This window comes from Gymnodraco acuticeps, unplaced genomic scaffold (genome assembly GCF_902827175.1).
Source record: "Gymnodraco acuticeps unplaced genomic scaffold, fGymAcu1.1, whole genome shotgun sequence".
In the NCBI taxonomy this organism is placed as follows: Eukaryota; Metazoa; Chordata; class Actinopteri; order Perciformes; family Bathydraconidae; genus Gymnodraco; species Gymnodraco acuticeps.
In genome coordinates this window covers 1-15,902 of record NW_022989998.1, presented here as the reverse complement: position 1 = coordinate 15,902, position 15,902 = coordinate 1, and the positions used below count along the sequence as shown (strand labels likewise).

At 40.9% G+C, this 15,902-nt stretch overlaps 1 protein-coding gene across 1 annotated transcript; it reads right to left on the bottom strand.

Moving 5' to 3' along the window:
• Nucleotides 1–274: 274 nt before the first annotated feature.
• arhgef33 (Rho guanine nucleotide exchange factor (GEF) 33) lies at nucleotides 275–15,334 on the bottom strand (the record flags this gene model as incomplete). The annotated part of the gene is given in 16 exon segments (XM_034212899.1): nucleotides 275–1,520; nucleotides 2,211–2,353; nucleotides 3,258–3,476; nucleotides 6,122–6,427; nucleotides 6,429–6,562; nucleotides 7,069–7,241; nucleotides 7,456–7,545; nucleotides 7,656–7,804; nucleotides 8,180–8,272; nucleotides 8,581–8,688; nucleotides 10,322–10,454; nucleotides 11,276–11,402; nucleotides 12,994–13,113; nucleotides 13,198–13,340; nucleotides 13,966–14,087; nucleotides 15,170–15,334. Coding segments are annotated over 16 exon segments (2,352 nt in total), but the record flags the coding sequence as incomplete, so codon positions are not given.
• Nucleotides 15,335–15,902: the final 568 nt, after the last annotated feature.

The following is a 15,902-nucleotide window of genomic DNA, read 5'->3' as shown; positions in this document are numbered from 1 at the left end:
AACCAATCACTTCGCTCTATTCTCATAAGCCTATCATAGCGCTCTGCCAAACCTTTTAAATCTGCTCTCCCCTCTCTGACAGCTGTCATTTCAGGTGACTCGACCCAACCCTCCTCCACCCCTTCTCACCTCCTGTCCCTCTGAATCCAGGGTCAAGCTAAGCCACTCCCCTTCAGACCGACTCCAACCATCCATTCACCACCACCAGTGTCTTTAGACCCCGGGGGGTTTCATCGGAACGGTTCTCCCCTCCCGAATGATACTTCTTGCACAACGGGGCCTAATCGCCAAAACTCCATTACATTCATTTGTGTATTCCTGGCAATACATATGTATTCTTACATCAAAACCGTCTCTCCAGATTGAATTAATATTATCCTGCTGCAGAGTTGCATGCAAGACATTTTTTATAGACACTTAGTTGAGGCTTTATAATACACATTTGGGGTTTGGATGCAATTGGAGCAAATTAGACTTTCGCCTTTTACATATTTAGTTTTACCTGGACAAGTGGTTCTCATCATTATGCGTAAACCCTTTTAATTTTATTTGAGCTGACAGGTTCTTGCTTGCAGGTGATTGCATTTCTAACAAGAACCAAACGGCTCTACTTCTGCAGCCTGCTGAATGCGAGTTAAAAAAATATGTTAAAAATAATTGTATGTTTTGTAAGTGACAAGTTCAGGTAACACACCGACAATCAATTTAGTGAACTTTATAACAACTAAATCCAATCCAGATATATTCAACTAGCTAAATCTATGTATAACAAGTGAGTGCCAATTGAGGCGTTCTGGGGCAGCATAGACAGGTATTTTCTGTGTTAGAGTTTTACTCCCTACAGGGTGTACTTTGAGGGTTTGTGACTCTGCAGACCGTTTACATGCAGAAAAACCTTCATAACACACAAGGGGACGGGTAAGAACCGGAAAAGCATGACATGGGACCTTTAAGGCGAACACTTTTCTATACAGGTATTTATTTCTTGGCTTTTTACCCTTGAGTACAGCTGAAGAGAAACAGAATAAGATGAACATGCACTAATGCATGTCATTAGTTTAACATTAAATGTTTAAAACAAATATAATCAAGCCACTCTAACCTTTTGGTGAGGGCAAGTGTTGCTGTACTCTTACTATTATCACGATTGACAACATAAAACAGAAGATGATTAAAAGTCCACCGTCTATGCTGAATAGTTTTTCTTTTTAAATAATTTCAAGTGCTTTCTCTCTGAAGGCCAGGGGTAGGGGTGTTACATTTATATTTGAAATAATGAAATTAAAAGTAGCTTAGCTAAATGACTTAAACCAGTTGTTAATGTAAAACAACCTAATATTGTACCTCTTCAGACACAATCAAGCTTAATATTTGATCACGTGTGAGAGAGTCTTCATACAGCTGTGCCTCGGTTTATCTCCAGATGCACCAGCTTGGGGTTTTTCCCCGGAGCTTCATGTTCACCGTTCAGGTTTTCTTGTGTTTTCTCCCCGCTCTTATCCTTCTTCTCATCACTGCTCCTGATAGAGAGAAACATTCAGAGGTCATTTTGATTCTTCCCTTGCAGAGTGTGCATGTCCTTAGTTTTTGCAACATCATTCAAAATTGGTACTATATATGTGCATATTTTTGTTGTTGCACAATAATATCCTGCGTTATATTTGTTACTGACATTTGTATTTCCACATGTATATATTTGTTTTTTCACTTTTTAATGCTATTTTATTTCTATTTCAGAAATATTTTGGACTGTTTATTTCTAGTGTCTTAATTTCTCTTATTGCCTTGTTTTTTTCCATCCATCTATCTATCTATCCATCTATCCATCTACCTATCTACATCTACCTATCTACCTACCTACCGACCGACCGACCGACCGACCTACCTACCTACCTACATATCTACCTATCTACATATCTATCTACCTACATATCTACCTACCTACCTATCTATCAACCGACCGACCGACCGACCTACCGACCTACCTACCTACCTATCTACCTATCTACATATCTATCTACCTACATATCTACCTACCTACCTATCTATCTACCTACCTACCTACCTACCTACCTACCGACCGACCTACATATCTACCTACCTACCTATCTATCTACCTACCTACCTACCGTCCGACCGACCGACCGACCTACATATCTACCTACCTACATATCTATCTACCTACCTATCTATCTATCTATCCTTCTTACTTCTTCTTGAAGAGTTTCTTGAAGGAGCTCCTGAAGCCTCCTTTCTCCTGCTTCCTGCTCCTCTCACTGAAGGGGGTGTGATGGTTCTCCTCTGCCCCCCCTCTCCACTTTGACTCGTCCCCCCATGATTGGAAACCGGAGTCCTGGTGCAGATGGAAACAATATTACATATTTGATTTGATTACATTTGATACCATTCATATGTTTCTGTGCTTAATATTAAACTGAATCTTGAATGTTTCCTTTAAATCGAGGCTAAAACCCTTTCCGCTGCTTTTCCTAAAGACATTTCCTCAAGTCATCTTTAGACATTAAACTATACTACTCACTACTAATGTTGCAATGTTAATTTTCAACTATCTTCCCTCTCTTTAAAGGTGCCCTATTATTCTGTTTTTCATCAATATATTATAGGTCTCAGATATATACAGAGCCTGTCTCTGTTTGGCTCCAAACACCAAACAGATCATTGCAGCATTACCCATAATCCCCTCTCTTTCAGCCTTGTTTCAAAAGTGCTGATTCTCTGTCTGTTACTTCAGATGAAAATAAGGAGCCCCTCCCCACGCCCCTCTGAGAGAGATTTGGTTAAAAAGAACTCAATGGTGCTCTTGGAGGAGATTCAGGTGATAAGGTGTGGGGGGGGGGGGGGTTACCTTGGTTGCTGATTGGCTAATGGTTACACAAGCCAACAAATCGTTATGACATCATAAAGTGGCCAAAATCTGATCAGCTCATTTTCAGACAGGTTTTTATGGATCAGGACAAAAAGAGAGAGAATATTTTTTCCTGAAACTTTCAGAATCTCTTTTCACAGAGGGGACACATGTTGATGTAGAAGAGACATGGAAAAGTGGGTTTTGCATAATAGGTGACCTTTAAAGTATTGTCTTGTTTTCCATTTAATTTACTACATGTGTAATCATATGTTACACAGCTTATGTAAAGCACTTTGAATAGAAATATGCTATATAAATACGCTAACCCTAACCTTACAGACAACCTTTCAAGATATACTGAGTTGTTGCATTTGTTTTGTAACCCCACCATGCTGAGCAGCCCATGAAGGTCCTCGCTCTGTTTCTCGGGGTCCGCTCTGGTCACCGGGGGAATGTGGACCTTACGGGACGGGGTGGGACCTCCTCTGTTGCCTTTACTGCCCTGACGCTCCAGCTTAGCGTGGCTGCCCAGCCTCTGGATGTGGTCTGAGAGAAGGGCTCCGTCCAGACCCCCCACTGTGGAGTCCATCTGCAGGCCGTTCAGCGACTACACAGCAGAGGATTCACACATTTAATAATAATAATAATAATAATACACTTTATTTATATAGCACCTTTCATGTATGACAAAAAATCACAATAACAAATGAGGAACATAATTAAAATATGCAAAAACATTAAAACATGAACAGTGAACAAGTATTTTAAAAATAAATAGAAATAAAGATTAGACAGCATTTCTATATACAGTGGGGCAAAAAAGTATTTAGTCAGCCACCAATTGTGCAAGTTCTCCCACTTAAAAAGATGAGAGAGGCCTGTAATTTTCATCCTAGGTACACTTCAACTATGAGAGACAGAATGGGGGGGAAAGAATCCAGGAAATCACATTGTAGGATTTTTAATGAATTAATTGGTCAATTCCTCGGTAAAATAAGTATTTGGTCACCTACAAACACGATTTCTGGCTCTCACAGACCTGTAACTTCTTCTTTAAGAGCCTCCTCTGTCCTCCACTTGTTAACTGTATTAATGGCACCTGTTTGAACTCGTTATCAGTATAAAAGACACCTGTCCACAACCTCAAACAATCACACTTGTTAGAAATTAAAATCAATGTTTTATGGCATAATTTAGTTAGAACATACCGTCAGTTTAAATGCTATTTTATTCTGGAAAAAACCGGAAGTCCTCAATACCAAGCTTTTATTCTGAAAATCCTTCATGACGACATCCGGGACTACCGTCCATTAGTATCATTAAAATGGCTATTGACGCCGTTAACATGTGTTACATATAAAGTTATGAAAGAGATAAGGAGGAGAAAAGGCATGTGGAAGTAAGCAATGAATGTAAAATGTCGAAATCCTCTGTTTAACGCAACAACGGACATTAAAGACGTGGAGGGCCGGCCCACAGGGAGGAGCCAGCAGATAATATATAACAGCTGAAAAAGTGGTTCTCTCTCTTTCCTTCGCCCACGAGAGCCAGAACACAGCTATTTTTCTGACTGAACAATATTCTGCTTGTAACATTACCGTACCCATTTGAACCTTCTCAGAGACTCAATTAGTCTCCTTTTTTTAAAGCTTCTCTCCTGGACTAACGAACACAGCTAACACACTCCAAACTCCACTATGGCCAAGACCAAAGAGCTGTCAAAGGACAACAGAAACAAAATTGTAGACCTGCACCAGGCTGGGAAGACTGAATCTGCAATAGGTAAGCAGCTTGGTGTGAAGAAATCAACTGTGGGAGCAATTATTAGAAAATGGAAGACATACAAGACCACTGATACTCTCCCTCGATCTGGGGCTCCACGCAAGATCTCACCCCGTGGGGTCAAAATGATCACAAGAAAGGTGAGCAAAAATCCCAGAACCACACGGGGGGACCTAGTCAATGACCTGCAGAGAGCTGGGACCAAAGTAACAAAGGCTACCATCAGTAACACACTACGCCGCCAGGGACTCAAATCCTGCAGTGCCAGACGTGTCCCCCTGGCCCGTCAGAAGTTTGCTAGAGAGCATTTAGATGATCCAGAAGAGGATTATGGTCAGGTGAAACCAAAATAGAACTTTTTGGTAAAAACTCAACTAGACGTGTTTGGAGGAGAAAGAATGCTGAGTTGCATCCAAAGAACACCATACCTACTGTGAAACATGGGGGTGGAAACATCATGCTTTGGGGATGTTTTTCTGCAAAGGGACCAGGACGACTGATCCGTGTAAAGGAAAGAATGAATGGGGCCATGTATCGTGAGATTTTGAGTGACAACCTCCTTCCATCAGCAAGGGCATTGAAGATGAAACGTGGCTGGGTCTTTCAGCATGACAATGATCCCAAACACACGGACAACGAAGGAGTGGCTTCGTAAGAAGCATTTCAAGGTCCTGGAGTGGCCTAGCCAGTCTCCAGATCTCAACCCCATAGAAAATCTTTGGAGGGAGTTGAAAGTCCGTGTTGCCCAGCGACAGCCCCAAAACATCACTGCATGGAGGAATGGGCCAAAATACCAGCAACAGTGTGTGAAAACCTTGTGAAGACTTACAGAAAACGTTTGACCTCTGTCATTGCCAACAAAGGGTATATAGCAAAGTATTGAGATGAACTTCTGTTATTGACCAAATACTTATTTTCCACCTAATTTGCAAATTAAAAAATCAGACAATGTGATTTTCTGGATTTTTTTTCTTTTTTTTTCTCATTTTGTCTCTCATAGTTGAGGTATACCTAGGATGAAAATTACAGGCCTCTCATCTTTTTAAGTGGGAGAACTTACACAATTGGTGGCTGACTAAACACTTTTTTGCCCCACTGTAATTATTATTATTATTAACTTATTTCCAAAATAAATGTTAAAGTAGGGACACATTGGTGCCAGTAAAATGCAGAAATAAACTATAATTATTAAAAAAAATAGAAAAAGATGAGACTGTACAGTGGAATAAACCGCTCAATAAACCGTATTTAATTAACATTATTTAATTTCATTCTGTTCTTGTACATATCCCATTATTCTATTGACATGTATGTACTTTTTACACTATTTATTTTGTATTCTTGTACTTTATTGTATATGTTGCATTGTTAGAGGAGCTCAGGTCAGAAGATGTGCATTGCCATTTATACACTGTAGCTTTGTGCATATGACAATAAAACCTTTGAATCTTTTTTAATCTTGAATCTCACCTTGCTCTTCCGCTGGCTGGCCTGCAGGGGGCGGTGCATATTGCGACGCATCATCACAGCTTCATCTGGAGAAACGCATCCTCGGTTCAGAAGCTTATAACCGTTCCCATGGCTCCCCCCGTTTCCAAAGACATCCCTAGTTGTGGACACGTTTGCCGCCATTGCGTGATGTGAAGTAGAGGGGCCTTTGGGGCACTTCACGAAGGCGATGTCGATGGAGGAATCCGAAGAGCCGGAGGAGCAGCGGTCGAACATGGAGACATCGTGAAGTCTGTCCTCCTCGTAGAGTCTCTCCATCCCTGGGGGGGTCTGGAGGCAGGAGGAACTCCCCGAGGGCGTCGGCCAGAGCGGAGCCTGGTACAGCCTGATGGAGCTCTGCAGGTCTGGAGGGGAGGCGGTGCTGACAGGACCCCCCCTCACTCTCAGGGATACTGCCAAGACCTGAAAGCCAGACAATGGTTGACTGATTGACTAACGGGTCAAATGCCCCTGATTTGAACAATTGTGTTGTGTTGTGTGCCCCTGATCTGACATGGGGCAGATTAAAGAGGTACCAAATTGCTTTGTGTACCCAGTTTCGTTGACACAAGACATCAAGGTCTGTGCCTTTGACTCAAAACAAAGTAGGGTTCAAAAAGGGTTCAAACAAAGTACTTAATATTAGGATTTGTCTGAACATGTCTGATGGTTTACGTATTTGAATGTCTCCCAAATGGCGACGTTTGAAGGCTGGGCGACAAGCCTGTCCTCATACAGAGGGTCAAAACACAATTGATCGTACACATGGCACGCTTTTGGACAGTCTTGCACTTAATTGTACACACTTCAATCATACCAAGATCAACCTAACAAAGCTCCGAACAACCCTGTTGATGCCCAGAAGTATCAAGTCAAATCAATCAGAATCCACATAAAGATTATATTCAAGAGCTTCTGAGACCACAGACCTGTTGGTTTGTGGTTCTGTGAGTCCAGCTCAGGGTTGAAGTATGTAAGCTGCGAGGGCCACTCTGTGTCGTAACAATGAGTTTCACGATCCGGCTCCCATTCCTGGAAACGATGAGACTGGATCTGATCCAGGAGACGCTGCTTGCTCCGCTTCACCTGGTTGGCGTGTTCTCTGTGAGGGATAGACGATTCAAGAGGAGTCATCAGAATACCTTTATTAGTCCCACAGAGGGGAAATGTACATTGTTACAGCAGAAAAGAGCCAAAGACAGCTTAATCAACCCTGTTTCCAGACAGCAGAAAGCTCTGATAAACCTACTGTTACCTGCCTGGCAACAAATGAGTAGTTAGCCCACTACCTAATAAATAATAACAAAAATACTCACAACATGGCACTGTTGCAAGGGTACGGTGAGCCAATGTTGTTAGCTTGAATCCCACTTTCCACTGTCTTTAACAGATGTTTCATGGTAGACCTGCAGCACAGAACACCATATTTTTAAGGTACTAACAGTAAGAATAGGCTGTGTTTGACTTCTGAAGCATGCGTGTAATGTTGTTTGTTCTGTAGAGCGGCTATCCTGACCTCTTGACCTCCTTGCGGTTGTGCAGCAGCAGCTCCTGGTTGTGCTGCAGCAGGTGGTGGTACTGGGTCGTGAAGGACCTGAACTGCTGGATGCACACCAGCAGCAGGTAGTAGTCTGGGTGCTCTGCTGTGGTCTGCCTCAACAACCCCTACACACACACACACACACACAGATGTTCAATTTATGTTCCGCAGATGCTGTCTTCAGACTCATTACCATAAATGAAATATTATACATTTTGTTCTGTCGCCGCTCTATTTAATGTTTGTTTATTTATCTTAATTTATATTGTTTGTGGTTGTTCCTTTTTAAAATGCAGATGTGTGCTCTCTAAATTGGGTGGCTATGTGTAACCCTGCACTTAATTAATGAGCTATTGTAATGTTATGGTAATTTAGTTATATTGAAATGTTTGATATTGCAGAGAGAAGATGGTCATTCTTTATGAATGTATCCTATTTAAATCGCCTTACTACTACATATATGCTTTGTGTTAGATGAAGTTTGAGTGTGTTGATCTCACCTGCAGCAGCAGCAGATACTCAGGGATCCTCTGAACCGGCTGGAGGAGCAGAGTGTGCAGCGAGGGCCTGGATTCATCTCCCATTATTTCACTCTGAACGCGCCATGCGACCAATCAGAGCAAAAGAGTCAACCAATCAGGATGGAAAGACAAAACCAATGCAGCATGAATGACCAGAGAGACTTAATTAAGCTGTTTTCTGTGGCCCTTGCACACTAACAGAGTTCGGGCCAACTAGATGTTTTAAATTCTGAACTTCCCATACTGTCATGTGATGAGTTATATACATTTCTTATGCTCTCTGCACATGAATTCATTCTCTGACGCTTTTACAGTATCATGCCCTGCCTGGTCCTTTCACATTATTGCACTTCCTATATACTGATTTGTTTTTGTGTTACCTCCAGGAAGGCAGAGGTTTTCATGGAGCTGGAGGCGAGCATGTTGACGACCGTCACGCAGTCTGGGAGCTCCTTCAGGTAGGACACGTAGAAGTCCAGGAAATCGCTCTATAAGGGGACAGAGAGAAATAATGTAGCTTGTATTCATGCACAATCCACACTCATTTTCCATCATTAGCTTCCAGCTGTTGTCCACGTTAATCACGACTTATTGCAGGTCTTTTCACTGAAAGCTTATGTCATTGTTTTATGTAATTCACTGCCAGGACTTCTTTGTAAAATAGATATTGAATGTCAATGGGAGATACTTGTAGTTAAATCAATACACATTTTAATGTATTTTAAATTACAACCATCTGTTTATTGCTAGATAAGACATGTTTTAGCATATTTTCTTGCATACATTTAATATTAAAGTCCATACAACATAACAAAATAAATCATTATTACTAAATACCTTTCAAATAAAAAATGTCAAATAAATACAAAAATGTAAGTAATTCTTGATAATGTACATTAACAGTTTGAGGTCCTTTTTAGAAACGATAAAGGTACAAAAAACTGTAAAAGCTTTTAATTGGAGGATTCCCAAAATGTTTTTTAATCTATTTCCTTCCTAAAGCTCTCAGGCTGCCTTTATTTGTTCTAAATAGAAAGGTGTTTCCTACCAATTACCATCGTTTCCTCTCATTCATAAGGCGTGGTTTACACGATAACCCTAACCCTAACACACAGACTCAACACATTGATCTTAATAGAATAGACTCATTAGCTCCAGTGTCTGCTTTTGGTTTCAGCCCGGTTTGGTTTTTGCCATTAGCACCTTCCTAATATAATTAAAACATTTTGTAAAGTTCTTAAGCTAAGAAGCAGGCTCCTTTTTAGATATTAATTACATTGTACAGTGATAATAAGAATCATGTTGTCTTGAACCACAGCTGTATCCCTGCTCCCATCATGGCCTCGCTGGAATTTGACATTGCTCTTCCAGTCCGTCATGGCTGGCCAAACTATTCAGATTCATTATACACAGCCGGTCATAAGACCAAACCTTGTTGACCCGTCCACAGTAAATAGCCTGGGACGGCGCTGTGGCTTCTGAATGTCAAGTTCTGAGTTTACAAGCCAGCAAAGTCGACATTATGTGTGTTATATGGGATTTTAAAATATACACAGATATAAAAATGTCTAGAGATTTTCATGTTGAGTTGTTATTGACACTGTGTCAGACAAGAAAGTGCTGATTCAACTATGTTCATTGTGGAGGCTGTTGTTTAGAAGTAAGGTTGTGTTGAATTGAATAATACCACTTGTCTACAGTGGCCAAAATAATACAAAACAAATTCAGTTGCAGGGTGGTTACAAGTTGATAGGTGGTTTTGATTCAGGTTTTTTAGGTAAAATGTATCCTGTTATTTGTATTTACTTGCCCTATTTTAACTATGTTATCTGTTTCATTGTGTTGCACTGTTGGAGGAGCCTGTGACCTAAGATGTTCAATGATATATCTACACTGTGGCTATGTACAAATTACAATAAAAGCATTGAATCTTGAACAAAGGGTGGAAATGCTTCTGTAAGCATATACCATTTCCCTTACAGCACACCAAACAGCCCGTAAACAGACACTGTTGCATCAGCCAAAGCTCACACAAGGCTTTATGGTCTTACATTTTGACCTCACAACAGTGAAATCCATACAGTAAAATACAAAGTGTACATACTTGAGTTTGTGGTTTACCTCTTTGCTGGTGAGCCTCATGAACACATCCCCCATGATGCCTTGCCACTGGCACTTTAGCACACGTTCCTGCAGAGTATGAAGAAGCTCAAGGTGCTGCTGGATCAGAAACCTCAACGTGCTGGGAAACGGACTAAAGACAGCGAGAAGGAGAGAAGACATGGAAGACATGAGTTATAGAGAATCCTTTCTTTGTTGCTTAGAAAAGGAACCAACAAGAAACCAACATGGAAACATTCCAAAAAGCTGGAAAATTGGAGAGAAAAAAACCCTCATTAAAGAAAGCAATATTTTATCTTCTATCTAAATAACATTGTGCATACAGTTAACAATTGTAAACATCCTTCAAAGTTGTACGGTCATGTAATTTACTGACAATTATTCGGCCATTTTATGTGACAGACATATGGCAGCAGACTATATCAGATTAAAACAAATGCAATCATTTACAAGTACCATTCGACCCCGTTTAGCATGTCGCTTCTCATTGGTACTCATTGAGAACACGTGTGCTGTGCAGTGATTACATTAGAGAGCTGCGTGGTGTAGTCTTTTTAAAATCCTCTCTGTCTCTCTGGTGCTATAACCTGCTTTTATTTAATTAGTCTATTTCCTGTTATGCCCTCTGAAATTAGAACCGCAGCCACTCCAGGAATAGATCTCGGTGTTGATCTGTTTGTGTTATTTAGAGAAAAGATACTTCAGGCTGTCATTTTTATTGAGTTTAAGGATGGATGTTAAAGGTCAGCGTTGTCTGGGTCAATCTGGGTTTCCAAAGGTTGTGTGCGGACGTTCTAAATGTTCATACAAATGTTATATACTGAGAAAAAGTGGCCATTTACATCCTTATCCATTATTGGTTCAGTTCAATAAAGTATGTTAATGTTAATCCAATTAAGATTTTTAGGCTTTTTTTCAAACTGGGTTCAGTAGTATTCGTGTTTTAAGGCTTACCGTTTGTCTTTGGAGGTGGGAGCTTCTGATCCATTGAAGGAGATGTTGGCCTTCAACAACAGAGACAGGTGGGACACATACACTCTCTCGGACTCCAGCAGCTCCAGAGCCACTCTCTGCCTCTTATCTACACACACACACACACACACACACACACACACACACACACACACACACACACACACACACACATACCATGTATACATCACTTCAGGGGACATTACATTGACTTACATGCATTTCCTGGAGACTTATCCTAACCTTAACCATAACCAACACATGCCTAACCCTAACCCTTACCCTTACCCTAACCCTAATCCTAAACCTAACCAAGTCTTCACCCTAAAATTAATGATTCCCCTCATGGGGACCTCCAATTTGTCCCCATAAGGGAGGTGAGTCCCCACACGTGACTATGTAAACAGATTTAGGTCCCCACAAGTATAGTAATGCTAGGCCACACACACACACACACTTAAAGTTTAAACTATGTTGAGGTAGATATAAGTCATAAAGTTTAAATTAAACTGGTTAGCTCCTCTTGGTTATTTGTCGTAAACTAGTGGTGATGAAGCTCACTATCACGCAACAATTGGTATCAGAGACGAGCCAACGACAGATAGCAAGTTGAGTTTTACTCCCGGATATTAGACTTCAAACAGATGAAGAGGATTCTTTAGGGGTTTTGGGGTTGTTGAAATGTGATCCATGCAGACTAAAACTATGATTTTGCTTACATCAGTTACAGTCTTAAATATCCTAGAATCTAATGTAAAGACCTTCTGGGAAATATGCCTATTCAACAGTTAGCTTAGCATAACGGTTGGAAACAAGGGGATACAGCTAGCGGAGTTGGACATTTGCGCTTGGGGGGGGCACATTTTTTTTACTGACGTCAGTACACAGTCCCAACTATTGCGTGGGGTGCTACGGATACAGTAGCAATAAAGCCAGCGTTCACCGCACTGAGTATGACTTTTCCACATACGAATACAACACGTCCCGTCATGCACGCCTCATGCCCGCCGTACACACACACTCATATGTAAGGGGCGGTCTCTCCCCCCAACAACAGTGCATTACATAAATGTAAAACTTATCATAACTGTGCACATCTTATACTTATTTGATAACTACTAAATCCCTTGGTTACTTGAACACGCTACAATATTATTAACCAGTGTCCTACCTTATTAAAATATTGATATACAAAATATTTGTATTGGAACAGTTTTAGACGTAGTAATGCTGTAACATATTTCAGCCACTAGGGAAGGCAATGCCCCCCGCAAAATCCACCTATGCTAGCCTTAAACTGAACAAAATATAAAGTGTTTTGAACAATATGCGAGAGTGTATCGACAAGTGTAGACAACTGTGTGTCTTTGTCACGGCTTAAAACAATGAGTGAGTGAAATATGTTGGTATTTTAATGATGATAAGGGTTTTAAATGTTTCTTTAATTGTGGTCACTTGATCATTTTGGAGTACCTGGATCGCCCGCATGTAATATTGATCTTTTATTCTGACTGCCTGCATTAATGTAAGTGTTTCCCAAAATGCTGAATTATGAAAGGGTATGTATTCTGTTTGCAGTGGTATTAGTCAACGGACGTGTGTGTATAAGTAGTGGTGACTCTTGGTGGTTCTGGTGATGATATAAGGGATGTGGTATTATTAGTTTTATTAACACATATACATATTACAGTATGTCTTACTGTTTTCAGTCTGGATGTTTGGTCTCTCAGGCTCCTCTCTGCTGTTCTTCCTTTCACCCCACGCTGGAGATTTGGACGGACAACCTCTCTGCTGCTGAGCCTCCTGCTCTGAGGCAGAGGCTGCAACACACACATTAATGTGAGTAAACTGCTTTTGTATTCGTCTGACATTTGTCTTCACTTCAGTTTAGTGGGTGGACTCACTGTGTGTGGATGTGGAGCTCCTGTGTGTTGAGCTGCTGTGTGGCAGACTGGAGAAGAACTGCTGAATTACACTGAGGTCTGATTGGCTCGGCACACAGATGTGTTCGTCCCCTGAGAGCAAATCTGCCTTGGAGCCCTTTCTGCTTTTGGACCAATTAGCAGTGGAAGGAGAAGAAACAGAAAATAATAATAATACATGGGATTTTTATAGCGCTTTTCATGAAACTCAAAGACGCTTTGACAGAGAATTAAGGAAAAAAAAGACAAGAGAAAAAAAGATAACAAAGAAATACAAAAAGAGATAAACAAGACAGAAAATAGGGGGGAAGGGGGGTGGTCAGTGGTTGAATGCAGTGTTGAACAGGTGGGTTTTGAGTGATATTTTGAATGCTGTGAGGGAGGAAGAATCTCTGATGGATTGGAGTAGTGAGTTCCAGAGGGTGGGTGTAGCAACGGAGAAGGCTCTGTCGCCCCAGGACTTGAGGTTGGTCCGGGTGGGGAGGGACAGGAGGTTGGCAGTAGCAGAGCGGAGGGAGCGAGTGGGAGTGTGTCTGGAGGAGGTCAGTCAGGTAGGATGGGGCCAGGTAAAAAACAACTACTGTAATTTCCCCAAATATGTTTGCTTCCCTGCCAATACGCAATTATTTAAAGGGAAACTAAAAGCAGTTCTGGATCAATTCTGCATTCTGGAGGTAACTAATAATGTCTATATATCAAAAAATGTGTGGACGAAACAACTCAAACATTTATCATAGCATAAAGCTCTACCTGTGTGAAGCAGAGAGGATGTCTTGTGTGTTTTCTGACTGCAACATCTCTATCGTATTCTGCACCTCCCTCTGTCTGTTAGACACATCCTTTATGTGAAACAACGCCATGTTCAGCTCCTCCTGCAGGGAGATTAAAGCAAAGAACTGCATTAGTGTCAAGACAGTGTCACAGCTAGATGTATTAATGTGAGCAGTAAATATCTGATTTTGAGGGAAATCTGCTGGGTTTCCTTCAGGCATCTATCAAGAAGACAGCATTCTTCTTCTACAGTAAATAACATCCACTATACTAAAGCCCCAGACACAAATATTCATTAAGAAATTAAGGGTTTATGGGAAATGTGGCAATCCTTGTAAATATGGCAACTTGCACATAATTATGGCATACTGTACTTAAAGGTGGGGTAGGTACGTTTGAGAAACCGGCTCGAGATACATTTTTTGTTATATTCCATGGAATGCTCTTAACATCCCGATAGCAATGAATATCTGAAGTGCTTTGACAACAAATACATAAAAAAACTTCATCACTGGAAGCCGTGGCGCTGTAAAAAGCACGACCAATCATCTGAGCCGGCCCGGCTAAAGTAACTGGATGGCCTACCTGCCTGTCAGCCTTCCATCTGTGCACAAACGTATCTCGTGCCCTCATTGGTCAAGTGTGCGTTCGTGTGTGTTGGAGGAGGGGCTCTGTGAGGAAGTGGCAGATTTGTTCCGGCTGTGTATTTTCTAATTCTAGCGCACTCTAGCTGGTTTCTCCAAAATTACCTACCCCACCTTTAAATAACTCCTACTGTACAAAGCTACACAAAGCATAAAGCACATGCCTAATATACTGAAAACAGATGCGTGTTCAATTTAAACATCTCATGATATTATGATTGAATCAATATGAAATAATAATGAAAACAGTACATTGAAACCAATTGTACAATATAGAACATGTACATACCATGCCGATCAGCATTTTTTAACTTAGTAGTCTGAATGAGTTCCTTGCTCTCTAATCAATGAAATTAGTTTATAGTTCCAGTCAGATGTTTTAAATGATGTTACAGCGGCCGCTCCACCCCACAATGAATAGACTGTGTGTGTGTGTGTGTGTGTGTGTGTGTGTGTGTGTGTGTGTGTGTGTGTGTGTGTGTGTGTGTGTGTGTGTGTGTGTGTGTGTGTGTGTTTTCACTTCATAGCGCCTCTTGCACCTTAAAAGTGTTGAGGGAGTTCTTGAGGCCCATTATCTTATCATCCACATCAGTCTGATGGGCCTGCAGCTTCTCCTCCAGGCCGTGGTCCCTCTGACGCAGCTCGCACAGCTCCGTCAGAGCGGCATGGAACCCCTCGCGCAGCTCGGCCACCAGGCCCTGCAGCTGTATCACAAGAGCAAAGCAATACGTAATGTTTTCAGTCGCCTGCTTTAAATGAAAAGAAGAAAATATTAATTTAAAGGGTTACAATTTAGGAAAGTTCAAACTATTCACCAAAGAAACTCAGTATTGTTGTTTTACTATTTCTTCTTTGAGTTTGGGTTTTTTGTTCTTCCACTTTAATGATGAAGTGAATTATTAACTTGTGTATGTTCTTTGAGTTGTCATAGTACCTGTTTGTCTTCTTAATTTGTCTCTGTTTCTAAATTTGTTCTGATTGTATTGTGCTGTTTTTATGTCATCAACTATTTTTATTTTATTATTCTGCTAGAAGTTGTTATCTTTGTTAAGTCGATGATTATTGCTTTACCTCGTTTGACATCCTTTTGTCACAGTTAAACTCTTATTCTTTCTTCATTTCTATCTCCTCAGTAACTTTTGTTCTCCATACTTAACCCTTCATTGTTGTTATTTCTGAATGTTATCATTCAAAGCTATTTTTCCATCCTTTCTTACTGATAGGAAGTTGTGGATTCTTCTTCAGTCTACCTTTTTATGTGCAGTTCATTCA